The sequence below is a fragment of the Oncorhynchus kisutch genome, linkage group LG3 (assembly GCF_002021735.2).
Source record: "Oncorhynchus kisutch isolate 150728-3 linkage group LG3, Okis_V2, whole genome shotgun sequence".
NCBI lineage: Eukaryota > Metazoa > Chordata > Actinopteri > Salmoniformes > Salmonidae > Oncorhynchus > Oncorhynchus kisutch.
Window position 1 is genome coordinate 66591733 of NC_034176.2, and position 27213 is coordinate 66618945.

Genomic DNA, 27213 nt, shown 5'->3' on the forward strand with positions numbered 1-27213 from the left:
AGAGGGAGCTCAATGAACGAAGAATGAGTGGAGTGGTAGCAGGGAAGTGACACTGTCTACATGTATGTCTTATCTTCTGCTCCCTGTAGTCTTTTAAAAGGAGAGGCGACAGGTAGAAGATGGGATGTTTTGGTTGCATTAATCAATGTCACTTTTTCGTCTTTGTCGTCTTTGATGTGAAACAGACACGTTAGGAGTGTTGCCCATGCTGTGAAAAAAAGGGAGCTGTGGTGATGGAGAAAAAGCACCACTGCGGGGTATTTCAAAATTATACAACTCCGTCCACTTTTTTAAAATTCTGTCAGCCGCTTCTTGGATTGTCAATATATTCCCCTAGATAGATGTCCAACAACAGTAACCTATAGACTATTTTATAGATGTTCATCAATAAGTAGCCATTAGGTTGGAATAAATACATAAAAATGGGATTATACAATATTTTATTGCTAAAAAAAAGCTAGCAAGAACATTGTATTTTAAGAAAATGAAATTCTACATTTAGGCGTTGTGGATTTCCTAGTAGGCTATAATTTAATGTAGCCTGTAGATGTATTATCAAAACATGGAATCACACCAGAGAGTTCAAATAAACTCACCCAACCAACATTATAAAGGATATACCTTATATTTGAGGACGTAGGCCTAAATCTCCGTGATGAGAGATTACTCATGCCGGTATAAGAGCTTTGCTTCCAATCATTATTGATACATAAAAAACATGTTTAAAAAAGTTTGACCCAATAGCAATAATGCGATGTCAGTCATTTTTGGTTTTTATTAGTTAACTATTTTAGCCCAGAATTGTTATAGGCCTATCTTGAGATGTGAGCAATTGCCAAGTAGGCCTACCATCCCTCCCGAGGTGTAAATATCCGTGTAATTCCTTTTATTTTTGAGACATTGCTTGAGCCGACTTAAATCGTTCAAATGTGTATTGGGAAGTTTGAAGTGAATGCTAACAGGGAATTATCACCACAGGAGAGATGCCTCTCATCAACAGACTAGGAAATAATAGTGATAGCTTTAAATCCACACTAAATAACATCTCAAGACCTTGTGGGGATGGTGTAACAGGTGAGTTGATGAAATGTGTGGCAAACGGACCTTATTCATAGACATCACACTTAAATATGACAAGTGTAGCTGAAGAATAAATACATGATGTCATTCGGGTTTGTTCTAAGTAGTCCAGCATCAGGATTAATTCTTATGCTTCTTATCACCTTTAATGGAAATAAGGTCACTGGTATTTCATTAATAGATTGAAGTGTTAGCTACAAAATAATGATCCGGGTACTTAAAAATACTCTATATATTTGCCTATTATAGACCCATATCTGGAGAGAAAAAAGTTCAGAATATCTCTTTCACTCAAGTCTCATATAAAGAAGGTTCGTTTACTTAAAGGCGCACGGTGGAGTCTTTACAGCTCAAGTCTGTGCATGTTGTTTTTATTAAATAGTCGTTTAAGGAATTGCTTTCACACTTACCATTTACCAAGGTGTTTAATTATCTCGTAAATACCACAAGCACCACTTCTTCAATTATAACATCTTACTCTGATCACATTTTGTATTAGTATATTCATTATAATATCTTAAATGTAAGTCAATGTGTTTAAACTGGGTCTATCTATTCAATACAGATATCGTGTCGATTTCAATGCGTTTCCTTTTGACTTATAACGAGAGACACTGTGATAAGTACTTTCCCTCCTCAACATGGATGGCTGGGTTCGTTTATGTAAATTAGGCTAGATTTTAATTCTATCAGGAGGACGGCCCTGTTCTCTACCCAATAAAAATGGACTGCGGCTGACACCTGGTTATAAACACAGGAAGGATTCCAAAGTCCTAATCAGAAATCAGTAGAAAAAAACGAAGACGCATCTGCAACAGACACACGGAGGCAGGCGCGATGACATCCAGTAAAATCGAACTCCCTGGTGAAGTGAAGACCGACGCCGATGCCGCTGCGCTCATGGCATCTCTCCAGCTGATGCCCTCGCCGGTGCCCAACGCGGATATCAAGTACACCAAGGTCTGTGAAACAACTTGAACTTTTACTTCGAGTCACATATAATGTTCAATGTACCATGTCTCTTCTCGTATGCAGAATATTTCCCCCCCAAAGGTATTTGTCTGTAGATGATAGATAGCGCACAATTTTCGAAGTATGGAACTGCCCAATTTAGGCAATGTCTTTCCTCACAGTACAGGTGATTGAGTCAGGTTTAAAATGTTCATTCAAGTTCTGGATTTACCGTGGTAAAATTAGTTTCAGATCTTTGCTCACATTCATTGCTCAACTCATAGCATAGAATACAGCTTATCAACATGTGGCGTACAGTATGTGTGAACCTTTTCTAAAAGTTATCACATACGGCCACATCGAGTGTCATCTCCAAGGCATGTTTGAATGATTAACAGTGCTGCCAACATAATTATATTGCACAGGTGGTTTTTATTTCACTTTTATATTCACCATGACTCATGTAGTCTGTATGTCATCTGCAGTGGCTACAATGAATAGTATTTATCACAGGTGACAGCAGTCATTTAGTTAAGGTCAGCATTTTTTCAGATAGAATGTTGCCGTTATGCAATTCTGTCCAGATAGAATAAACGTCCCTTAACCTACCGTTATGTGATTGCTAATAATCGCATGTTATTAACTATTTATTGATTAGAAACATGATTCCCATGTATCTTATATCACTTGCATAACATTTGAAAAATTACCGTGTTGCTGTGATGAGTGTAGATTCATTCACACCTATAATTTCAAAAGACGGTTGAATTGAAAATATTCACTTTGGAAGATATTTTTGTTTTTGCAAAAGTCCATGGTTTGGGCTGATATACATTTTATAGCCATATTATTATGTTTTATGTTAAGTGCTTTTTCCGTTTCAAAATATGTATTTAAACTAATTTTATTCAACCTCCTCATAAAATGAGGAGGGTTTTGGTTTCTTTGCCTACTGTAATAAGCAATTTAGCTGGTTTCAGAACGCCTTAGGCATGTTGTAAATTCTATTAATTTCACTGTGATTCAGAATAAGTTATTAGATTCACGGAATTAATTGCAAAGTCTTGGTGCTCTGGTCCATTATTGTCCTTAGAAGTCCGATTGACTCTTCTGACCTCATGCAAAATTAGCAAGAACACTCAATGAAATGTGAAGAAGACCTATTTCAATCACAATATTTTATTTTTATGTGTACACTATAGCCTATAAATTCTATTTGAATGGTATTTCAATTTATTTTTGTGCGTTTACACTTGTGGTTCGTTATTATGGGCTCTGTGGGCGTTTAATTAGGCCTACACAGCAATAGCAGGAATCAGACTCCAAGGGCTTCCTCTGAAAGTGTCATATTTTTGGTCATTATTGTTTACACATTTTATGCTTGCATTTTGAGGATTACATTAATGAGAATAATATAGGCCCTGTGATGTCAGTATAGGCTATTTCTAAACTCCCCTTTATTTAATGCTAGTATACACTTAATCAAATCACTAGGAGAGTGATTGTAGAGTCACCATCTAGACTGTAGAGTCACCATCTGAACATGTATAATATGTGGATGTTTGTCTGTTTGCTATAGCATGGTCGCTTCTGCAGTTTGAAATCCAATGCTTTTATTGCCATGAGTGTGAGTAAAGGGCACTCCTTATTGAGGAGAGCTCCATAACAGCGCAATATGTGAGTACAGTGTTATGATCAGTGTTAGCCTCACACCTCGTTGTTGTAAGTTCAAAGGGCACTTCGCTGAGGCAACAAGCAACTTACAGTGGTCTACTCGCCATAAGAGGAGAGCTGGTTTACCATGCCTGCCTTATGTGCACAGTCATGCTATCAGCTCTGCTTCCCTCTCTCCCTCTCTCTACCTCCCTAATGCTTAGTATTATTTAAAAGAATGCACGCAAAGTGTGGAATGTATAGGAGAACCTTTAGGGAGCGCAGGCCTTGGTGAATTAACCCCCAGGAATTTGAATCCTCCAGTCCCTGTTGGTTTGGTGGACATGGGGGGCAGGAGATCACTGATTTATGGCCACCCTTGACGCAGGCGCTCCTCTCCTCACACCCTGTTCATGTTCTATCCACCCCACCGCCTGCCTGCCAGGGGGAGAATGAACACTGCGAGCAGAGTCTATAGCTAGGAGAGAGCTGGCCTTCTGGACTGTGGGCGCATGCTCTCTGTGTAGCCCTACGCATTCTTCCACTCCTTGTAGGTTAGTTGTGTGATGTGCCTCTGCCTTTTGCAGCCAGATGTCCAGTAGAGAGCTGAGAATGAACATGCTTGTAACGCAGCTCCTTTTACACTCAGGGTTAGAATTGTTTCCTTGGTCTCACACGAGTTTGAGTATGTTGATGTTTTTTCTACTTACTGTAAAACATGATCATTGATAAGTGAATATGAATACACTTTGAGATAGTCACCATGACTGGGCATGCATTTTTTTCAGTCAACAGTTTTGTTTTTACACACGAAGGTTACCAATAGTGTGTCCCTGAAGATATGCCCATAGTATGTTTAGCACCAACAGTGACTGTAGAGAGGTGTGAGATAGAGAGGTGTCATCTCCATAGACGTTTTGCCCCTTGTCCCTTTCACTGAGCCATGAACTGTTTGGCGTCAAAGAGACATTTGTGTGAACGTGTCAGTTAAGCGATCTCCCTCCCTGCGTGGGATTGTGCAGATCAGTGAGACTTTTCAAGGTCTGCTCAGGTCTCCCTTTGCTTTGTTATAAAAAACAAATCTCCCTTTTTCACACCCCCGCTCTCCTGTAGCTACAGCCGTAAAAAGAGGGTGCTCGGGTCTCGGTTCCTCCATCCACCCTACCCCCACTTCACCATAGCTTGTGGCCTGAAACCAGCTGGGTAGTAAGACACTAAGCTAGTATAAAAACATAGCATTTGAATGGTCACAGGAGAGTCGGCTTTAGAGCTCTCCGTCTGTGAGGTAGTCCGCAGGGCTGATAGCACCACGAAGGAAGCCATAAATTAGCCTACCCTGATGGGCATTTATTGATGATTTTAGCTTTTTGCAGAGCGGGGAGAGAGAGGAGAAGGATCAACTGTGTGGTGTATAGTTAATGAATGGAGACAGAGCCAGTGTTCTCAGGGTTTTAGTGAGTGATTTCTCTGGCCCGGGTGGCTTCTCACACCGCTCAATGATTAGGAGTCGTTAAACCAGACACCTAGAAGAATAAATCTTTAGAGATGGAGGGAAGGAGCATTTCTGGCACATTCTCCTTCAAGTTGTTGAGAGAGACACCTGGAAATGCAAAGTTGAGTTCACAAAATGTGTTTGAATTGATACTTATTGTGTATGACACTTAATAATGTTTGAACGGCCAAGGTTATAGACATTTTTTCTCTCATTGTTTACTACAAAACTGTTATGCAAGGATTCCTCATTGTCAGCAGGACATAAGTAACTGAAGTTAATGGTAACTGGAGTCATTGTAGCACAGTTGTAGTCTAGTGTACTAATACAGATGTAGGATCTTGATTTGAGAAAATAATCCTGCAGCAACAGGAGATGTGAATTATTATGTGGTTTATAATTCATGGACATTTTTGTCGGGGTTGATCAATTTTTCGTAAGGGAATATCAAGTCGAACATTTCAAAGTGGATATTACAAACTTCAGAAGCCTTTCAAAACCTCAAATACACCACAAGTTTTACATTTCCTGCATTGCAGTTCTCCTGCAACAGGGTGCTCAAATTAAGATCCTACACCTGTAAACATACATAGACTGTGGGGAATGAGGACTGTAAAATCAGTGAATCCTGGTACAGGAATTTGGACCGTAATCCAAATAGGGTTTAATTTTCAACTGTGTCAAATGCATTGAAAACAGGAATAGCTATTCATATGCAACCTTCACAATGTTCAAACATACCAGACTTTAACTAGACGCAGTTGCCTTGCTCATTACATAGCTCCCCAATATAAATAATGGCTATTATTTTCCAGATTGGCTTAAGTTAACTCATTGTGCAATTGCTGACACTTTTGGCCCTAATAGGAACCTATAACCTGTCTATTGAAGCGAGGAAGAGTTTTGTAAACTAATCTGTGAGGAGAGGTCCAGTCAGTCAGTCAGTCAGTGTGGATGAATGGAAGAGGCCCCATCAATCCGTCACTGATTGAGATAGTACAGATGAAGGCTGGGGCTCCCCAATGCTAGGTGCTGTCCACTGGGCTGTAAATTATGGGCCTGTCTCACAGTGTGGGTCAGTGCCCTGCCTTGCCAAAGCCTGACCTGCACTTCTGGAGTTTTTCACTTCAAAACCACCATCTTACTGCGATGAACATCAAACAAACCCCAAGGTAGAGGATACTTGGAGCCTGAATGATTTATCACAACTAGCACAGCGAGTGTTCTCTTTTTCTTCTTCTCTCTCTCTCTCCGATTCCCTCTCTTTCTCGTTTCACACTCTCCCCCCTTCTTTCTCTAAGACGCACACTCACAAAAGTAGTTATACACATCCCTGGTTGTGACAGGGTGAGCTTGCGGTACCATGAATATGTACGTCGGTGTGAAATGGCTGTTTGTGCAGTGAGTGTAAATTATCATCTGAGCAGAGGCGTCAACATCGCGTCGCCTGTCTCTTAATCACTCTTTAAGGAAGTCTGGTGACAGGGAGGTTATCCCATTAACTTCTATACCTTAAGTCTTCAGGCCGGTTGACATGGAACATGTAAATCCTTATGGTGTCATTGTGAAAAACTGCTGGCTCCATAAATCCTCTGATATCCATAAAAAAAACTCTCCCCTCTAGAGAGTCTTAGATACACAGAGAGCAGAAGTCTGCCAGACATGAAGTCATAGTCACCAGGCCCCAGTCACCCCTTATCACTAGTGGATCACTGTAGTTATATTCTACCCAGATTACATTTATTTGTGTTATTTCTCCCACTGACAGAATGTAGTGGAAGCATAGAATATTATATTCTTACATCAATGTAATAATTTGATCATTTGAACCCTTAGAAAAGTATGGTTAAGTCTTTCAGTCTTAAAGGCTTATGCTCTTTATGAAAATCTGGGATTTGATATCCACAATATTATTTTATGAAATTAGGTTTTTTCTTTAACACAGATATTTATTAAATTAGGATAAATGTTATGTTTGAAATCTACACAGATGATACAGCTGATTGAAAGACAAACTCAGTGTACCTCAGTGAAAGTGTCAATCTCAGACTCTGTAGACATTGGCACCACATGGCTGCTTAGAAGAGGCTGTGCCGCCCAACTCCAACTCCCGCATGTTCCATCCATTTGAACAAATGACAATTCATATTCAAACACAGTTTCCTATTGAATTTCTATTTCTCTTGTTAAGGAGTGAGGGGGAAAAGATTAAACTTTCTCACCACACACACAGTCAAGACAAAGATGTTTGCCAGTCGGTGACAGCGGGGTCATCCCCTCCACACCCAGTAGAGCAGGGTGGCATTGTCTCCGGGTGTGTGAATGGAAAACATGAAAGTTCTTTGGTGTCAGGAAGACTGGGGAAAAAACACCAACTGGGCTCCAGTTTCACATGCCCTCCCCTCGCTTGAAACAGTAGTAATTATAAATGTCTTGAAACAGATCCAGAAAACAGAGCGGAAATAGAGGTCCTGTGATAGGAAAGGATATGAAACTTCCTGTGCAGACGAAAGCTGCAGGTGCCCTGATCAGGATACGTCTGGCTGTGGAATCTTGGCCTGCTGTGTATAAACATATATGTATGTATGTTTTTTACTCTCTCCTGCCTCCCAGAAATGGACGAGAAATGAGTCCCATTAAATATTCCTTAAGCGTGTGAGCCATGAGAAGACGCTAGAGGCCAAACAGATGTTTTGCTGGCTGCAGTGAGTACTTTGGCATCCCCTGCCTGCCCTCACTCCCTAGTGCAGTTGTGGAGCAGCCTCCAGAGAGAGCACAGTGGCAGATGAGAAATGGATCAGCAGGACTGCGCTTTGACTTCACTGATCTGATGGAACATTACTCTTTAGTTTCTCAATGTCTGCTGATTGCACATGTATTCCCAGGGGACTCCGCTGTATATCTACCTTTTGCTTGGTCGAGATGATAACCACCTAGTCCCATCGCATTGAGAGCATGTTGTAGATAAGCAGAGCATATTTTCATGTTGAAATGTTGTGCCCTTTACAGTGAATAATAGAGCCACGCTGATGTGATCAGAAATGTGTATTCTATAGCCCTTATGTTTGTCGTTGGCTTCATGCGCGCATGTCTCATCATTTCATCAGCCAAACAGACAAGTACTGTCAGCACTGTGAGATTGACAGTTTTAACAGAAAAACATGGGGGTTGCTAAATGTTTGCAGCTGTCCTGTGGCCCATGCATAAAGTGTTGACCTATCTGCAGACTGTCCAGTTCCCATCCACGCCAGGCAGTTCTCTCTCTCTCTCTGTGTTGTAGGAGGATCAGATGTCACGGCTGCACCGGGAGCATAAACTCTGCCAACTTTCTGTAATACCAAAATGGCCTGCGTGTTTACCAAATAATAAGAAACCACACAGCTTGAAGCAATTCCTTGTAAACACAAATCGATTGATTTAATTCAGTGTAAAGGTTCTATGCATTTTTAGCAATTGTCTTCATGTTGGTGTACTGTGAGAGGTCTAGATCCCACCACTTGTTTTCTTTCCTAGTTGCACAATACACACAACATATAGCTTTCTCATATCAGTTATCATCTTAAAACAGGTTTTGGGACTGACATACAGTACCAGTCAAAAGTTTGGACACACCTACTCATTCTAGGGGTTTTCTTTATTTTCACTATTTTCTACATTGTAGAATAATAGTAAATACATCAAAACTATGAAATAACATATATGGAATCATGTAGTAACCAAAAAAGTGTTAAACAAATCAAAATATATTTTAGATTCTTTAAAGTAGGCACCCTTTGCATTGATGACAGCTTTGCACACTCTTGGTATTCTCTCAGCCAGCTTCACCTGGAATGCTTTTCCAATAGTCTTAAAGGAGTTCCCACATATGCTGAGCACTTGTTGGCTGCTTTTCCTTCACTGTGCGGTCCAACTCATCCCAAACCATCTCAATTGGGTTGAGGGCGGGTGATTGTGGAGGCCAGGTCATCTGATGCAGCACTCCATCACTCTCCTTCTTGATTAAATAGCCCTTACACAGCCTGGAGGTGTGTTGGGTCATTGTCCTATTGAAAAACACATGATAGTCCCACTGAGCGCAAACCAGATGGGGTGGAGTATCGCTGCAGAATGCTGTGGTAGCCATACTGGCTAAGTGTGCCATGACAGTGTCACGAGTAAAACACCCCCACACCATCACACCTCCTCCTCCATGCTTCACGGTGGGAACCACACATGCGGAGATCATCCGTTCACCTACTCTGCATCTCACAAAGACACTGAGGTTGGAACCAAAAATCAAAAATTTGGATTCATCAGACCAAAGGACAGATTTCCACTGGTCTAATGTCCATTGCTCGTGTTTCTTGGCCCAAGCAAGTGTCTTTTTCTTATTGGTGTCCTTTAGTAGTAGTTTCTTTGCAGCAAATTGACCATGAAGGCCTGGTTCACAGTCTCCTGTGAATCAGTCTCCTGTTGAACTGTTGATGTTGAGATGTGTGTGTTACTTGAACTCTGTGAAGCATTTATTTGGGCTGCAATTTCTGAGGCTGGTAACTCTGCAGCAGAGGTAACTCTGGGTCTTCCTTTCCTGTGGCAATCCTCATGAGATCCAGTTTCATCATAGCACTTGATGTTTTTTTGCGACTGCACTTGAAGAAACTTTCAAAGTTCTTGAAATGTTCCATATTGACTGACCTTAATGTCTTTAAGTAATGATAGACTTTCATTTCTCTTTACTTATCTGAGCTGTTCTTGCCGTAATATGGACTTGGTCTTTTACCAAATACGGATATCTTCTGTATATTACCCCTACCTTGTCACAACACAACTGATTGGCTCAAAGAAATTCCACAAATTAACTTTTAACAAGGCACACCTGTTAATTGAAATGCATTCCAGGTGACTACCTCATGAATCAGGTTGAGTAAATGCCAAGAGTGTGCAAAGCTGTCATCAAGGCAAAGGGTGGCTACTCTGAATAATCTAAAATCTAAAATATATTTTGATTTGTTTAACATTTTTTTGCTCACTACATGATTCGGTATGTGTTATTTCATATTTTTGATGCCTTCACTATTATTCTACAATGTAGAAAATCGTAAAACTTTTGACTAGTACTGTAGCAGTTATTTTATTCAATTTGCTAGACTTGATTGGGGCTAAGACATGGTCAATTTATTTATAGTGGCTCATTATCAAATGCAGTGAGTACTTATATGGGAATAAGGATTTGTATACAAATGAAACCGCCATGTGTGGTGAGAGCAAGGACACCACGGGGGGATGGGAAAAACAAAAAGAAAACACATCATTTCAAAATTTGCACTTTTGCTCTTGAGTTTCCATCTTTGTTTTTTTCCCTTAGTTTCTAAATGAACCTAAAAGCAATTTTAAGAAACGTTGAGAGTTGATTTAGTGTTCAGCCTTGTCGTCTTAATCAACTCTCTGAATGGGACGAGACAAAAGTCTAACAGCCCCCTGAGCCCCGAGAGGGCCGAGCCAAACGGTGGCTGATGGTTGTCCTTTTCTAGCCATGATTTAGATGGCGGCCTGGTCCACTGTTCCCCTGTTTTATCCCCTCTCCTTCGGCGGTGCCTTGTGAGAGGGGTTACGCCGTGCATAAAGCTACCCACGGACTGCATTCTTGCTCAGACTGTCAGGGCTTTCAGGGGGCTCCCCTGATTTAGGGCGTTCCACTACAGTGGCCCCTATAAATTTTAAAACTAATTCCGTGCTCTATAGGGCTTTCTGTTTTTGTAGCAGGCCCTCAGCTCCTCGTCGTCACTGACACTTTTATGAAGTGCTCTTAATGAGAGTCAGATTAAAGGTGGCCCCCGATGGAAGGCGCCTGAGAACACTTGGTTTGGATAGGCTGGGAGAGAACTCACTGACAAGGCTGGGCTGTGGCTGGGAGAGAACTCACTGACAAGGCTGGGCTGTGGCTGGGAGAGAACTCACTGAGAAGGTTGAGCTGTGGCCGGGTTGTGACTGGGTTGTGGATGGGAGAGAGCCCACTGGGGGCCTGTGTTGATTCTGCTGTCTGAAATGGCTGTGGGCCCACTTTGTGTGCTGTGCTTAGATGTGTTGGACGAGGAACCTCAGTGATCCTGTTTCTATCTGTTGTGTGTGTGAGGAAGCGTTCAGGGCAGGCTAATGCAGATTCATTGAAGTGGTGTACAAGGCTGTATGGTATGGCCCACAGAGTGGTACAGGCAGATACCGAACACCTAAAACACTCAAACATGAGTTATTCATGTGCAAGGTTCTTCTTGTAAAGCAGCCAACTGCAGGAGAGAGTGAGTGGAAGGGAGTGAGAGTGATGTCTGTGTGCTGAGTCTTCAATGGTTTCCAAGCACGCTGGCATTTTATACCTGCCCTAAAGTAAACACTCCTCACAGTTTACAGCCAATTAAATTGTACTTAAGCCTCTAAGTTTACGTTGGTAACCATGTTGTAGAGCTAGAGAGGCCTGGGCCAGCGGGACACTTGAACCCTGCTTTCAGTTCTGCTCTCAGTGTATCTTTTCTCCCTCTCAAATAAATGTATGGTAAGAGCAGATGTGTATACAGGAGGATTTAAGCCAGCAGATGTTTTCTTAACACCCCATCTATCAGACAGACTGACATCAATTAAAAACAGTGTCTGAGGAGGCGCTGTGATAGACCCAAACATGTCAATAAGCCAACGGGACTGAGACAGCTTCTATTTACCTTACTCTTACATAAGACATCCGTCACATTTGTATGATCAAATCACACCAGTTTGTTATTTTTTAATTTTTAAAGCTCACATGACTGTTATTAAACACATTCACTCAGGCCAATTCCTCGAGATATGTCCCATTTCTGTTTTTTGTCTAAACATGTATTTTTCTTTGGGTCTTTATCGAGCTTGAAAAGAGTCCGTTTGGAATCCCAGGTGGTTGTTTAACGGACGGCTTGCTTTAACGCATCTCAGAAACCAAGTGTGGCCCGTGTTTTATGATCTCATAAACGAGCAGCGATGTTGTGAAACGTGTGTCTCTCTCTGTGTGTGTGTGTGTATATATGTGTATGTGTGTGTGTGTGTGAGAGATTGAGGGGGTGTCTAGTGTCTGATAGGGATTTATCTCTCCCCCACCTCTTTGTCTGGATGTTGGAGTACTCCCCAGAGAGCCATGCCGGGCAGGCAGGAATCTCTGTCCATATTTTCACAGATTCTTCCCTTTACCTCCTTCCCTCCCTCCCTCCCTGCCTGCCTGCCTCCCTCCCTCCCTTACACAAGAACTGAGACGCACTGGTAGGAGCCAGGCTCACTCTCACTAGACTGTTTTATCAGGAACTACAATTAGTTACTGAATAGATTATTGGTTTATTTGCGCCACGGTAACAATATAACACACAATGCCAATGATTCACTTTGGACATCAACCTTCCAATTATGCTCCCTCTCAAACTGATCCCAATAATCTAATCATAAAACACATCATGTTTTTTAACAGCACATTTCTAATTTGATCAGATAAATACTTCTGTCTTGATTGAGAATTTGTGTGTTGAGAAAACTGCACAAGTATAATGTAAAGTATACCAGGGCCCCGTGCCTCTTTAGAGCAGGAATGGCTGAATAGTGTCTGGAGAGAAACAGAGCTGCTCCTAGAACCAGATTTTCCCTCTCACATGGGCCTCTCCATCCTGTGCACTGAACGCTGCATCTTTTCTCCCTTCAGATTTTCATCAACAATGAGTGGCAAGACTCTGTGAGCGGAAAGACCTTCCCAGTCTACAACCCTGCCAGCGGAGAGCAGATCTGTGAGGTCCAAGAAGCAGAGAAGGTATTGTAGAAAATAAAAACACATCTGTAGTTTCTGTATTCCCCATATATTATATTTTCAGAAATGAAAACACAGTGTTTGAGGATTAGATGTTTGTTATACAGAGCTATGCTTCGGTTTTCCACACGTGTTTCCTACCACCTCCTTCATGCATTGTCCATGTGTGAGTTATGTGTCCAAAAAATAAGGAAAGCAAACGGGTTGGGAGTTTAGTCTAATGTGGTTTGGTTCTCTGGCTCGGCAGTTCCTCCTCTCCTTCCCTAAATCAGCACCTCTGTGTGGAATAACTGAAGCAGAACAAGCCTTAAACATGCTAATGGAAGATCCATTAAGTATCATTCGGAATAGACAGACACATTTTATTTGTCTCAGTGGAGGTGGAGAAACACCTGTTAACTGGATTAGGTTCTATCATTAAACTGTATACTGGATACAGTTTCTCTGTTCCTCTACCGCAGGCTGATTCATTTCATTAAACTGTTTCTCTTCTACAGGCTGATGTGGACAAGGCGGTGCAGGCGGCCCGGCTGGCCTTCACCCTTGGTTCAGTGTGGCGGAGGATGGATGCGTCAGAAAGGGGTAGACTGCTGGCTAAACTGGCTGACCTGGTGGAGAGGGACAGTGCGTATCTAGCAGTGAGTTTACCACAATGCTCTAAGTCCAGATCCCGGACTTCTTCGTTTTAGCAACATGCTCAAAGAAACATACACTATACAGTGCCTTAGGAACATTTTCAGATCCCTTGACTTTTTTCACATTTTGCTACGTTACAGCCTTATTCTAAAATTGATTAAATAAATAAAACATCTTTAGCAATCTACACACAATACCCCATAATGACAAAGCAGAAACAAGTTTTGAGAAATTTTTGCTAATTTAAAAATAATAATAATTTATATTTATTTACATAAATATTCAGACCCTTTGCTATTAGACTCAAAATTGAACTCAGGTGAATCTTGTTTCCATTGATCATCCTTGAGATGTTTCTACAACTTGATTGGAGTCCACCTGAGGTAAATTCAATTGATTGGACATGATTTGGAAAAGCACACACTTGTCTATATAAGGTCCCATAGTTGACAGTGCATGTCAGAGTAAAAAGTTTGGAAGCATCAAGACTCTTCCTAGAGCTGGCCGCATGGCCAAACTGAGCAATTGGGGGAGAAGGGCCTTGGTCAGGGAGGTGACCAAGAACCCGATGGTCATTCTGACAAAGCTCTATAGTTCCTCTGTGGAGATTGGAGAACCTCTGATTGTCCTTGAGTGGCCCAGCCTGAGCTCAGACTTGAATCCAATCAAAAATCTCTGGAGAGACCTGAAAATAGCTGTGTAGCAACGCTCCCCATCCAACGTGACAGAGCTTGAGAGGATCTGCAGAGAAGAATGGGAGAAACTCCTCAAATAAAGGTGTGCCAAGCTTGTAGCGTCATACCCAAGAAGACTCGAGGCTGTAATTGCTGACAAAGGTGCTTCAACAAAGTACTGAGTAAAGGGTCTGAATATTTATGTAAATTTGCAAAAATGTCTAAAAACCTGTTTTGGGTTTACAGAATACAGCTGTAACCTAGCAAAATGTGGAAAAAGTCAAGGGGTCTTAATACTTTCCGAAGGAACTGTATATACACAAGTATGTGGACACCCCTTCAAATTAGTGGATTCGGCTATTTCAGTCACACCTGTTGCTGACAGGTGTATACAATTGGGCACACAGTCATGCAGTCTCAATAGACAGACATTGGCAGTAGAATAGCCTTACTGACGAGCTCAGTGACTTTCAACGTGGCACCGTCACAGGATGCCATTTTTCCAACAAGTCAGTTCGTCAACTTTCTTCCCTGCTGGAGCTACCACAGTCAACTGTAGGTGCTGTTATTGTGAAGTGGAAACTTCTAAAAGCAACAACGGCTCAGCCGCAAAGTCGTAGGCCACACAAGCTCACAGAATGTGACCTCTGAGTGCTAAAGCGTGTATCGAGTAAAAATCGTGAGTCCTCATTTGCAACACTCCCTGCCGAGTTCCGAACTGCCTCTGGATGCAACGTCAACACAATAACTGTTCGTCGGGAACTTCATGAAGTGGTTTTCCATGGCCAAGCAGCCGCACACAAGCCTAAGATCACCATGCACAATGCCTAGTGTCTGCTGGAGTGGTGTAAAGCTCACCGCTATTGGACTCTGGAGCAGTGGAAACGCGTTCTCTGGAGTGATGAATCAAGATTCACCATCTGGCAGTCCAAAGGACAAATCTGGGTTTGACAGATGCCAAGAGAACACTACCTGCCCGAATGCATAGTGCCAACTGTAACATTTGATGGACGAGGAATAATGGTCTGGGGCTGTTTTTCATGGTTCAGGCTATGCCCCTTAGTTACACTGAAGGGAAAAATTAACTACAGAATACAGTGAGATTCTACATGATTCTGTGTTTCCAACTTGGTGGCAAAAGTTTGGGGAAGGCTCTTCCTGTTTCAGTATGACAATGCCCCCGTGCACAAAGCGAGGTCCATACAGAAATAGTTTGTCAAGATTAGTGCGGAAGAACTTGACTGACCCACACAGAGTCCTGACCTCAACCCCATCGAACACCTTTTGGGATGAATTGGAACGCCGACTGCGAGCCAGGCCGAATAGTCCAACACCCAACCTCACTAATGCTCTTGTGGCTGAATGGGAGCAAGTCCCGGCAGCAATGCTCCAACATCTAGTGGAAAGCCTTCCACGAAGAGTGGATGCTGTTATAGCAGCAAAGGGAGGAGCAACTCCATATTAATGGCCATGTAATGTACCATGGAAGATCAGAGAAGGATCTTCATAATACCAGACCCCCTTAAAATATAAATGTGTAAATTCTTTACTGTAAATAATAATACTAATAATAATAATAACTTGATTCTTTTAGGCACCTTTCTAGACATCCTATGTCACTTTACATTAACATAGATGTTTTCAATTTAAAGCATGTGCTTCGAATAATTAATATTACAATTTTTTTTTTAAACAAACGTATTGTGAAAGAGACATGTCAAAACAAGGGGACTGTTTTAAAATATGCTGGAGAAAAGCACTACGTTTTTGCCCATGTGGTTATAATAGTGTTAAATCAACCTAATAACCCTAAGACTTAAAGGATGATTTATAACTTATAGGCACTGTAGCATGATGTTATTTTAGTATCACGTTTCCCCCCGGAGATAATGTTAAGACCCACTGTTTCTTGGAAAAAACAAAAAGACAAAGATTGTGTTTTAATATATATTTCTCTCCAGACTATAGAGTCCATGGACAGTGGGAAGCCTTTCCTGCCCACCCTGTTTGTGGACCTCCAGGGAACCATAAAGACGCTCAGATACTATGCTGGATACGCAGACAAGATCCATGGAACGTCCATTCCAATGGGTAAGTCTATTCCAACTCAGGCTTCCTGACTGTACGTTATGTAGCCAATAGCACATTGAATTCTTATTCTCTTCAATTTCAACGAACTAGAACCCAGGCAGAATGTTACAGGTCAGAGGTATGTGGTGGTTGCCAGTGCCAGGTGAAGACTAGTTAGCTAGCAGCAGATAAGCGGAGCACCAGGCTTCTCTCTGGGGGCCTGCGGGACAGGAGATAGGCTGTGCTGAGGGCACAGAGGTGATGTGAGGGTAAACATGGCTGCTCCCTGGCCAGTTGTAAATCTGAGCCTTAATGGTCGCCCTCCTGTTGAGACTGCCACCAGTGGAGCCCAGTGACAGGACTAAAGAGCGAGGGCCGCTGGCTGTTCTGCCTAATTTAGCCGTTTGAAAACGACGCAACGGGGAGTCTATAGGAGTTAGGACAGCCACTCCGCGGCTCAGTCATAGAGCAGCCATTAGCTGGGCGAGGGGTTGGGTGGGCTGGGGTGGTGTTGGGGTAGTAGTTGGTTCTCAGGGACCCACCTGAGGACCAGATGTGGTCTGGTCATTGAGGGCCTGGCATTAGGGAGTCTATATAAGTCATCCACACTCTTTTAATAGGCATGTTAAGTCATTGTTTAGTAGCCAAGAAAACAGAGGACCTAAGAAAGCAGTACTAGTACTGACAACCTCCTGAGACTAGCACTGTGGTCTGGTCGCTCTTCAAGCCCCTCCTGTGTTTCTTCACCAAACCCAGCCAGTCCTCAGCTAGTTCAGAATTTGGCTTGAGCACTATTCCAATGTGCAGCAGTGTTACAGAACAAACAAATAGACCTGTTTCTGTGGCCTGGATGATGTTGAGATGTCAGCGATGTTCTTATCTTGGCCACCAGGGAAGATGAAGCACTTGGCCAGTCCACCCTTGGGCCTTAGTTCCAGGTCCAAGCTCCTCCTCCTCCTCCTCTATGGAGCAATGTTTCATCAGCTGAAGCCTTAGCCATCCTGTTCTCATGAACATCACATAACTCTATTGTAATAAACACTGTTCAGTTTTCTACCACTCAATAGCGATTGTTATTACTACTGTTGTAGGGAACGAATAAACATGGCACACCCTCAACATGTATCTCCCTTTACTCTGGTAATGTAAGAGGAATGAAACTATCCTTCCAACTTAACACCCACTGCTTTCTCCTGACTTTAACAGAGTGACACGTATCATTTTGCTCAATGTAGCGTAACAAAAGAATGGTACTGTGTGATGTATTGCCTTTTTAGATCAAGATGAATTGTGTTGGTAAAAAGCACAACAAGGACACCTGATGTTTTGATGTGTCATCCGGTCACTGCTCTGCTAATGTCTCATACATGCTCATTTCCCAAAGCCAGTTAGAGCAGAGGATAGTAACGAGCCTTGTTCTTGTGTGTTCCTCTACAGATGGAGACTATCTTTCGTTCACTAGACACGAGCCCATAGGAGTGTGTGGACAGATCATCCCTGTGAGTGTGCCAGTTTGTTTTCTATTCAGATGGCTAGTCTCAGAGGATAAATCAAACAGTCAATCTCCCACATCTGCAAAGCTTCCCACTCAATATGCAGTGAGAGGTGGATAGGACGAAAGGTGTTGGGATGGTGGTGGTTGTGAGGTCTGGGACAGAGGCAGTCCTTTTGTTAAAACATATTGTGCAGGTTCCTGGAAGTCTCTGATATGCTTATCAGTGAGTGTATATTTGGGTAAATCTGTTGGCAGGCTGAGAAAAAGACTGTGTCATGTCAGTATAAGCTCAGAGAGAGAGAGGGGAGGAGGAAGGGGGAGAGAGAAAGAGAGAAAGAGGGGGGGGCACTATGAAAGAGACTAGGGATAGGAGGACAGAAGTAAGAACAGAACATTGATTGTGCAAGAGCTTGAGGAAGCGTGTGTGGGTCTGTGCTGAGGCCTACTGGGGTTCAGTGTAAAGTAGAAATAACACCCTCCTGTGCAGTACCATGACACGTTCTAAGTACTTGTTTTCTCAGTGATGTGGGAAGAGAATAGATAGGGCGAGAGAACATTTCCTGTCATGACTATGTTGGGCAAGTGAAAGTGAGAGTCTATGAGTGAGTAAGCGATGGAATGTGTGGGAGAGCAGGGAGAGCAGTGATGAGTTATTGAGTATGAGTGAGCACCCTTTGTCAAGAGTCTGATGTCCTGTGTGTGTGGGGGGTGTTTGTGTCTACAGTGGAACTTCCCACTGATGATGACTGCGTGGAAGCTAGGTCCAGCGCTAGCCTGTGGGAACACGGTGGTCCTGAAGCCTGCTGAGCAGACCCCCCTCACCTGCCTGTACATCGGATCTCTGGTCAAAGAGGTACAGTACAGCACAATCACCACAGTAACCCAATCCTTAGAGCCTCTTTATCCACATCCTCCATGTCTTCTCTCTGTGTTCGGCCTCTCCCATTCTCTGAGACAGTGTGTCTCTCTCGCCTCTTGTCTTTTTGATGTTCTGTCCATTCTCTCTGGTCTGCTGGTAGGGAGGTTGGGTTGGGTCCGGATTCCCCCACACTGCCTGTGGTTTTGCTTGGCTCTCCTGTCCTCTCCTCTTAAGCTTGTTTCCTCTCATATTGTTTTGACAGGCTGGGTTTCCACCGGGAGTCGTCAATATTTTGCCAGGATTCGGGCCAACGGCAGGAGCTGCGATAGCTTCGCACATGGGCATAGACAAAGTGGCTTTCACAGGATCAACTGAGGTAATTTCCCTGAACAAAACGATTGATGGATAATCCACTGTCCCTATTGCTTTCTTTAGTGACACAGTGGCCAACATGTGCAGAGCAGCAGAGATGGAGCGCTGGGTAATTAGGGGACATTGGGTTCTTGTATTGAAGTCTAAATGACAAACAAATGGGGGCTTACATAAGCTGTGTGCCCTGTCATTACTTCTCACCACAAGGGGATCAGAGGTGAGCAGTCTGCTGCTGGACTTTACCACACACACACACACACACACACACACACACACACACACACACACACACACACACACACACACACACACACACACACACACACACACACACACACACACACACACACACACACACACACACACACACACACCATAGACAGACATACTGTACATATACTGACATACATAGACCAGTCACAGACAAACTGGCTCATAAGTGTCCCAGCCAGTGTAGTGACAACCTGCAGTACCTTACAGACATTGAGTTGTCTATCAGGTCCCTAGGAAAAACAGCCGCCTTCATAGTGGAAAAATGTTGATGGAAAACTAGGAATGATCAAGGGAACACCGTGTTAGGCAGTGAGCATTAGGAGATGTTGTGGTTGGATTGCATTCCTCCGTCTTGTGTGATCAGTCAGAATGACAACCAATTCCTTTCATTTAGATCATTTTATAAACATCTGTTATTGCTAACCACAAATGTACCCCCTCAGGCAGTAAGAGCACGTACAGTAATCTTAACATAATTATGAACCGCCATAAATCGATGGATTTTCTATGTTTTGAAATGACCTGTGTACATTTCACGTGTATCTGTCGTAAATGAAACAGGGTTTTGTAGTGTTTAGAGAAGCCCTAGAGTTTATAGTGTCTTTGCTTTGACTCTGGAGATCTGTTTGGAGAGAAAGGGAGGAGAGTGACTGTTTGTGTGTGGTATTCAGCACCCACCAACACTGCTACGCATGTGCAGACATAATAGATTGCTCTTGGTGATAAGGGGACAAACAGAAACACTGTAACCAAAGCAAACTCACATACTATGGAGAAAAATATTTATTTAAATTGTGTGGTTGAATCAAATCCAGGCCTTTATGGAGAATATACAGGATTTGTTCATTTGCATTTTTTTTTACATCAATGTTGCAACATCTCTGTCAAGCACTGTAAGGATGACAAAGACTCAGATGTCCAAATCATCTGAACGGTTATTAATGAGAATCTGAATGCAGTAATAAAGTTAATGAGAGTGAATAGGGTTTCAATTGATCCTCAGAGTCCATTCATGCAGCCCGAGCTTAAGTCATTTAATAATTTGATCAATGCTCCATTACCTAACCAATGAACATCCACAGGGCTTTCTCCACCATCACTTTACATGCTACCGGGCAGCACACACATACGAGCCTTCCTCTTCCTCTTCCTCTTCCTCTTTTTTTATTTTTTTACCATCGGCGGTTACAGAACATTTCCCCAAAAAGTGGCCAGTTGTCTTTAACTGCTTTCTCTGTTGTTGTTTCCTGTGATCTGGAGTCAATTACAGAGTGGATGAAGCGCTGCTGTGAGAGAATGTAGATGCCCAGACTGTGAGTCACCTTGGGTTTCAGTCACACCGGGCGAGAGGGGACAGTGGACACAGCATCCTCTGAGAGGCTGGAGGGGGTAGAGGGGGTGGATGGGTAGAGGCTTTTAGGGGGGTGTGTTTTCAGGTGGCCATTGCGTCAGGGGTGCCTCATCCTTGTACTCTCACACACACACCGGACTGTGACTCTCCACAGTAGCGGCCCTAGTGGGAGCCAGCCCAGCGTGTCTCCTTTACACTTCAGTGAATGCACGCTAACGTCATGTTAGTCAGCACCCCTTGAGCCCCGCCATCAAAGACAGCGACAGCCAGGATAGCTTTAGAGACCGTGCTGCCTGCCTGCTGCCTGACTGCCAGAGGAAGGTTTGTCCTGCTGTCCCTATCACACAGCTGATCTACCACTCCAACCAGAACACTCAGCAGGCTGCCCTGCTCATTTCCTTACACAGAATAACGCAGTCTGGCAATATTGGGAAAGGGAGACATTCCAGTGCTAAACATTGTTCGTGCGAAGAGATGAGGCATCATTTTTTTCCACTGGGGGGGGGGGTCTCAGATGTGTTTTTTCCTCCTCCCTTGACTCCCTCTATCTTCTCCCAGCGCTGGTCTTCTCTCAATCTCCTGGAAAATAAAATAATGTGTGTCAGTGACTCCTGGGTGGACAGGAAGTGTGCTTGTTAGTTTATGGTTATGAATGCTGCTCGCTCACTTTCTCAGGCTTGTCTCTATGTAATAAGGGTATATCTCATCTCATGGTGTTGAGAAATATTGTTAGGGTCAATACAATACATCAGTATAATAAGAGCAGCTGGGCAGACTCAGATACTCACAAGGGATTCATTTTCACTGAGAGCTCACGCCATGCATTACTAGAGAACCACTGTTTTTACACGTCTCCACTGTGTGAGTCTGGAGGGAGACGGGAAAGGGCTGTGGAATTCAGCAGTATTTGGATAACGGTGAGAGCAGCACTTTTGATGAGGGAGAAATTGTGAACAGAGAATTTCGAAAGGAAAGCTCTTGCTGCTATTTCATAAACACTCCCAACTCCTCAGATCGTCCTCAACATTCAGCGCTGCCAGCCAGGGCAGTGTAGGCCCACATCGCACCAAACAGGCACCACTTTACAACTTTTCACAGTTAGGTACTTCAATTTGCCACAAGCCCAGGCTGCTGCTGCCATCCACACAACCTGTGGTTGCTTCTTCCTGCGCTTGATTAAACAAGAGATGCTGTTCGCTGCTGAAACATCACTTTATTTTCCTGCTGAAGCCTCCCAGAACCTGTAATAGATATTTTGGCTGTGTGTTTGGCACACTCGTGTTTCAGCGGGCCCAGTGGTGCGTCCCTTGTTTTGGGCCTAACCAACCTGCTAAGCTATTTAATGGCTGCATCCATTTAGTGATCCGGCCACAGGTCTGCTTGTGTGTGCGTGAGTAAACTAAACCCAATCCCTGTTTCCTCCCCAGGTCGGCAAGCTGATCCAAGAAGCAGCTGGGAAGAGTAATTTGAAGAGAGTAACGCTGGAGCTAGGAGGAAAGAATCCCAACATTATTTTTGCAGATGCTGATTGTGAGTTTGATGACACTGTTTTATTAGTCCCTCCCGTTTCCCCATAGGTGGTCGTCCAGATGGACGCAGGGGTTCCCTATGTGGCATCGCCTGATTTGAAAATGGGGTCACGAGAGAAACGATGATATAAAATATGCGCTAGATTGGGGTTGTAATAAACAGAGTCGTTTCAGTTTTTTTCCCAACAAATTTGGCTCTATCTTTTGAAGCTTTTAAGCTGCCAAAAAATATTATGAGCCCGTCACTGTTTCCCTCCACAATGCCCACAAGTCGTCCAGGACTCATTAGAGTGGACAAGACCAAGCAATAAATCAGACTGGGGGGAAAAGAACATCATCAACGATGAAGTTCTTCTCTACACAGAAGATCATACAATATTAATGCCTGATGATCTTCTGAACTTTTCAATATCTTTCTAATGCATTTCAGTAACTTTAAACCATACTTCCTTCAGATTGAAATACTGTCAAAAGCACTGTCAGGCTGATTTGTAATAGACTGTCACAGACCCGATTACATGATTTTTTTTTTACATGGTGGGGTCGCGAAAATATTTTGATATCAAAATGGGGTCGCAGGACAAAAAAGTTTGGGAACCCCTGCCTTAAAGATATTGTCTTGGTAGAGGGTTGAGTGGGAATATTTACAATGTTTTGTCCAATAATTTAGTCTGACATGCAAAATGAGGCAGCGGATATGTCCACATGGAGTGAGAGCGCTGGCATCTTCAAAAGCTTCCGCTGGGCTTCACAGGGCTGTGAAAACCAATGGATGGATGGCTCTGATGTTAGCTCTAAGTGTCTCACTGAACTGGGGATGCCGGGGCTTTCAAATGCTTTCAGCAGCCGCGAGAGGGGCTCCCCAAGGCCCGTAAATCAGGGGAATGGAACCTGCCGCGGCCGCCTGCATCAGCCCGAGACCCATAAATCACTGGGCTCCGTTAACCCCTTGCGTGCCACGGCAGGGGCCTGTCTCTCAGGTGTCAGATAGCAAATGCACAGCACAGAGAATAGCTGGACAGTGGTAGAAAACATTCTGACCATGATTGGAAAATATATTTTGTGCATTTGTAGTGTATGTGCCTTAATGATATTCACTTTTAATTCATGTAATTTATAAGAACCATATGGAATTTCATCAACATTTTTCAATATGTTATAAGATTCTACCACATACCGCTAAAATGAAGTGTATACTAAGCCCCCCTTTTCCTCTTCTTCCTCTTCCTCAGTGGATCTAGCTGTGGAGCAGGCCCACCAGGGAGTGTTCTTCAATGCAGGCCAGTGCTGCACTGCAGGCTCTCGTATCTTCGTGGAAGAGCCCATCTATGAGGAGTTTGTGCGCAGGAGTGTAGAGAGGGCCAAGAGGAGGACAGTAGGAAGCCCCTTCGATCCCACCACGGAGCAGGGTCCACAGGTGAGGATAGAGGGCCATAGACCCTGCAAGGGAGGGAGGAGTCAAACAATAACCTCTATGACAAAACATATCAGCTATCGACTCAATATGTGCATGACCAAATATAATGTATTTTATTTACTGTATGTTAAATATACTCCTTTGGCTTTCCTTCTTGCTTCCTCCTTCTTGCTTCCTCCTTTTTCTTTCTCCTCTCCTCTCCTCTCCTCTCCTCTCCTCTCCTCTCCTCTCCTCTCCTCTCCTCTCCTCTCCTCTCCTCTCCTCTCCTCTCCTCTCCTCTCCTCTCCTCTCCTCTCCTCTCCTCTCCTCTCCTCTCCTCTCCTCTCCTCTCCTCTCCTCTCCTCTCCTCTCCTCTCCTCTCCTCTCCCCGTCTCTCTCTTAAACCAGATCAGCCAGGAGCAGCAGAGCCGTGTGCTGGAGTTTATTCAAAGTGGCATCAGTGAGGGAGCCAGGCTGGAATGTGGAGGCAAAGCCCTGGGCCTGAAAGGATTCTTCATCGAGCCCACTGTCTTCTCCAATGTCAAAGATGACATGCGCATCGCAAAAGAGGAGGTACTGACTGGTACACTGAATGACTGATACAAATTATGACTACAACTCCAAGTATGACTGAAACACAGTATGACTTTCCATGCCCTATGATTTTACGGAAGGTGGTTTCCAAATAAGTAAAAATGTCTATTAATGGCCTTGCCCCCCACATACTTAATGGTGTGACTAAGCAAGGATGTCATCATGGAATGTTTCAACATGTCATCTTACACATACTCCTGACTGTCCACTCCAGATCTTTGGACCAGTTCAGCAGATCATGAAGTTCAAGACTATTGATGAGGTGATTGAAAGGGCCAACAACACAGAGTACGGCCTGGTGGCAGCTGTGTTCACCAGCGATATCACCAAAGCCATGACCATCTCCACAGCCATGCAGGCTGGCACCGTCTGGTAAGACCCTCTCATCATCATAACTATCTATGTGTCCCTGGTTAACCCCATAGATCGTATAAAAGGCTGACTCATATTACTGTAACTTTTTAAACGATAGCTCATACAGTATTCAACTACACTCCACTCAGCATGCTCTTCATTTAACCAGTCTTAACCAGCATTACCATTCAACACGATTATTAAACAATGCAGAAGAATCAAAGCTGATGTTTGATGTATGTTTTGTGTATTTAGGATAAACTGTTTCAATGCCCTGAGCATGCAGTGTCCATTTGGAGGATATAAAATGTCTGGCAACGGGCGTGAATTGTAAGTATTCTTTTCTGGTTCCTAGCCCACTGTCTGAAAGTGCGTGACTAAAGCCAGGCAAGTATTCATGTAAACTGTGTGTTTACAATAGAGAAAAGCTTGGTTGCAAAATATTCCTAAATTAAGCATTGTACACAATATGCTTGCTACAGTTCATTAGAAATCTATTTCAACTAACATTGTGTGTGTTTGTTTGCAGGGGGGATTGTGGCCTGAAGGAATACTCAGAGGTGAAGACCATCACCATAAAGATCTCAGCCAAGAACTCCTAAGGCGGCCGGCCACACTACATGTAGTGGAGGAGGACTTCCTCTGAGGCGCACCACTGACCCTCTGGGTGTCTGTCTGTGGTGGTAAAACACACGGATCATCCCAACTAGCCATGACCATGGGCAACTAACTCTATTGGCTGTGAAAACTCCCTGCCCACTCCTCTCCCTCACCTCCCATGGGCAGTCCTCACATCAACATCAGCTGTCTCCATCAGCCCGGTGTCCACCGGCGGTCTCAAGTTCACACCAAACCTATACTCCACCTACTGCCATCACCCACCTCCTCCACTAACCACACTAAAGCACTCGGAGAGACGATGGGAGAGGCTACTCTGTTCACGTCCCCCCCAAAACCCCCCTAACCCCCAGGAGTTGGACACTCACAGACTTAAGCACCGCACCGCCATCCCTGCTTTGCCCCATGTCAGCTAATCATTGTAGCGTGTTGGGAGGCAGTGTGGTCGTGTTGTGGGGTATCATTGTCAAACCTCACACTGTATGTTATTATGTGTCATTGCTTTGATTTGCCAGGTAACATTCATGGAAGCATATCAGCTCATTCTAAGACCACTGAAGCGCTCAACCTCAGAAATGAATGGATGAGTCCATTGAAACTGTTAATTAGAATTTTGAATTGTTGATATCTAATTGTTCATGTTGTTATTTGAAATTTTACCACTTAACACTGTATGTCCACGTATGACCAATGTAAACGTGAAAACAAAAATGGTTAACCTCTTAAAAGCATTTTAGTCATACCTGCTAAGAAGAGGAGTAATGTATTTTAATCATAATGTAAGTTTCTTATTGATGTCCATTTATGTTCATGTTTATACAATTATGTACTATGAAATTATAAGATATAAAAATGGACCATAGCTTTTTTTAGTAAAAAAAGTTTTTTTTTCTCTCAAAATCCTGGCTCGGCTGTGTTTGTTTCAATGCCATGGGAAGTAATATATAGTGCAGTCACTTGTGTCAAAGCTCAGTTTCCACATTCATGCCTCAGCTATCTCAGCTCTGACATATTGCTCAGATATTTCATGAGGTCGCACAATTTACAGTTCCGTTCTGGCCAGAGATCTGAGGAGGGCAGACAGGGAGGGCCCCAAGTCTCGTTTCATATTTAACTATCAGCAAGACGAAGACGAGGCTGCTGTTGTAACTCATGGTGAAAAACAAGAGGAGTTTACTCTCTTAACGAGGCATCTGGTGCAAGCATTATGTTATGTCTGAGGAGGAAGACACTAAACTGTAACTGCAGTAACAGAGTTAACAGAGATGCTCTTCTGGTGATTATTACAATGTCTTGAATAGTGTTTATCTTAACATTCATACCATGAAAGACAATTGTATATTTCTACAGTACGTAGGCCTGAGGATAAAACACAAACAATAACAGGCCAATACATCTGGTAGGTCCCTCCATGCAGCTCCTGCACAAGAGCATTATAAACACTATGCTCTCTGGACACATATACATTTGCAAACAGTATTGCTATTTGATTTGCCAAAGACCGAATGAAAATAAGAGATCTAGGGCCAAGGGACCAATGAAAGGGATTAAGAATCAGAGTGTGTGCGAGAGGCCGCCTTGGAGGAGAGGAGTTGTGCAGATGTGAGCACCCTTCACTGAAGCCTTCCCTTGGCAATTGTCTTTTGAAATGTCAGGGTGGATTTTCCCACAATCCCCCTGTCGGTATTTGTAGTCATTCCAAAGGGAAGATGAAAAAGTGATCGTCTTATTACGGCACTCTGTTAGCTCAACAGGGAACATCAGAGCAGGCCAGGGACACACGGACATAACCTCCAGTTAAGGACATCTGCTTGGAAACAAACCACACTGACAGGGACGTTCAACCTGCTGTTCAGACAGCTCCTTATCTCTCAAGCACCACGTTTTGGACTTCTGTCATCCCTCACATAGTGGAGAAGCTATTCCTTTCATCAACTTCAACAAAGTGCTCACATACCTTATCAATCAATTTCTGTCTCAGTGTTTGTCTCAGAGTCTGCTTCAGGACGGTCCTCTTCTATTTCTTT

General features: G+C 43.3%; 1 protein-coding gene across 1 annotated transcript; it reads left to right on the forward strand.

The window, feature by feature from the left end:
* Positions 1-961: 961 nt before the first annotated feature.
* LOC109887871 (retinal dehydrogenase 2) lies at positions 962-26086 on the forward strand. The gene is made up of 13 exons (XM_031811376.1): positions 962-2040; positions 12864-12968; positions 13463-13603; positions 16237-16366; positions 17783-17844; positions 18565-18693; positions 18962-19075; positions 22123-22225; positions 23457-23641; positions 24029-24193; positions 24429-24586; positions 24824-24898; positions 25098-26086. The coding sequence occupies exons 1-13, from the start codon at positions 1918-1920 to the stop codon at positions 25168-25170; spliced, it is 1563 nt and encodes a 520-aa protein (XP_031667236.1). The 5' UTR covers positions 962-1917; the 3' UTR covers positions 25171-26086.
* The last annotated feature ends 1127 nt before the right edge of the window (positions 26087-27213 follow it).

What these genes read in the sequence shown, in the direction of transcription:
- LOC109887871 (XM_031811376.1), top strand. Translation starts at nt 1,918, where the DNA reads ATGACATCCAGTAAAATCGAACTCCCTGGTGAAGTGAAGACCGACGCC. An exon ending in TGGAACGTCCATTCCAATGG is followed by an intron (nt 16,367 to 17,782) that starts GTAAGTCTATTC and finishes GTTCCTCTACAG; the next exon opens with ATGGAGACTATCTTTCGTTC. An exon ending in TCTGGCAACGGGCGTGAATT is followed by an intron (nt 24,899 to 25,097) that starts GTAAGTATTCTT and finishes GTTTGTTTGCAG; the next exon opens with GGGGGATTGTGGCCTGAAGG.